Source organism: Pseudomyrmex gracilis, unplaced genomic scaffold, assembly GCF_002006095.1.
Source record: "Pseudomyrmex gracilis isolate BER0280 unplaced genomic scaffold, ASM200609v1 scaffold_1134, whole genome shotgun sequence".
NCBI classification, from domain to species: Eukaryota; Metazoa; Arthropoda; class Insecta; order Hymenoptera; family Formicidae; genus Pseudomyrmex; species Pseudomyrmex gracilis.
Window position 1 is genome coordinate 1 of NW_018021718.1, and position 1,625 is coordinate 1,625.

The 1,625-nt window shown below is 42.5% G+C and overlaps 1 protein-coding gene across 1 annotated transcript; it reads left to right on the forward strand.

Moving 5' to 3' along the window:
- Positions 1-344: 344 nt before the first annotated feature.
- On the forward strand, positions 345-1,304 carry LOC109861911 (protein crooked neck-like; the record flags this gene model as incomplete). The annotated part of the gene is made up of 3 exons (XM_020441763.1): positions 345-532; positions 643-982; positions 1,096-1,304. Coding segments are annotated over 3 exons (737 nt in total), but the record flags the coding sequence as incomplete, so codon positions are not given.
- Between the last annotated feature and the right edge of the window lie 321 nt (positions 1,305-1,625).

A 1,625-nucleotide genomic window follows, 5' to 3' on the forward strand; every position in this document is an offset into this window, starting at 1 on the left:
GGTATATTACCGACAATGGTAAATTACCGACCATGGTACATGTTCAAGGCTGGTAACTTACCGACTACTGTAACAAAGTAAAACTGAAAAAGAAAAAGAAAAGAAAACTCGATACAATAAGTACTTAAACATCTAAGTCCACGGATGTGACAGTACATCCCGATAAAGCGATGGATACAGTACGGAGGAGCTTTACAAATTTATCAGAAGCGCGCACGACGTTTACGAACAAGCGGTGAACTTGTTACGAAGACGAGGGTCTGGTCGAGAAATTGTTTCCGGCTTTTGCCAAGTTCGAGAAAAATCAACAAAAACACGTTTGCGCGCGTATCATCTACAAGTAGGCTTTGGAACATTTGTCAAAAAGAAGCAGTCAAAAAAGGTACAAGGCTTATACAAGGTTTATACAATTCACAAAAAGAAGTACGGCGATTGCTTGGGAATCGAGGATGTCATCTGCAAGAAGAAGCATCAATACGAGCAGAGAGTGAAGCAGAATCCGTCTAACTACAACACGTGGTTCTATTATCTTGTAAGTAAACCCAATGTGTTTTACAAGACGTACGAATAAGCAATCGCTACAGTTTCGTCAACCAAGAAAAAACAATGCTGGCATATAGGTACATCTACCTTTAAATCAAGTATGCCATCTTTGAGAAACTAGAGACGAAAGACATCGAACGTTGCCGTGAGGTGCACAAAGTGTGTCTGGAACTCATATCACAAAAACGTTTCATTTTCTCCAAGATCTGGCTGTATTACGCGTACGTTGTTGTAATCCGACAAAAGAACGTCGCGAAAACAAAAAAACGTTGGATCTGGCACTGGGCATCTGTCGGACGTACAAGCTCTATCAAAGTTACATTGATCTGGAAACGCAGCTTGTTGAGTTTCGATCGATGTCGCAAGTTGTATGTGAAGTTTCTCGAGTTGAGTCCGGAGAATTGCGCCACGGTGGTGCAATTTGCTGAGGTGGAAACGCGTTTGAATGAGATCGATTGCGCCCGCGCGATCTACAAATTTGCCGTTGCGCGGCCGCAATTGAACATGCCAGGACTGCTGTAGAGATCGTATATTGACCTTGAAATCGCTCAGGGCACGACAAAAACGCTCGTCAGCTGTTCGAGCGTCTAATCGAACGCACGTTGCACGTCAAGGTCTCGATCGTTTACGCCAAGTTCGAATTGCTGAACCCGCAGCTGGAAAACAATCTCGACAACGTCACTCTGGCCAGGTGTATATTTGAGCGCAAAAACAACGCGTCGAAAAACAGCGGCGACATTGAGAGTCGCGTGTTGTGCTGAAGACTTGGAAGAACTTTGAGAGTGAAAAAGGCACGAAAACTTTTGCCAAGATTATGTAGAAGACGCGCAGAGTAATGAAGAAGCAAAGCATCGTTGAGGAGGACGAGAACAACGACAAATAAGAAAAACTAGGATATGTAATGAAAACACCATATAAAGTTGCAAATCGTTAACGTTGTTCTCTTGCTGGCAAATGCAAAAAAGGAACAATAAATCAACACTGCGTTACCTCAAATATATTTATTTTGGTGCCGTGAATGCATCATTGTTTTGTTTAGTGACAGTAAGCAAACGGTAAATCATGTTCGCTATAGCAGAATT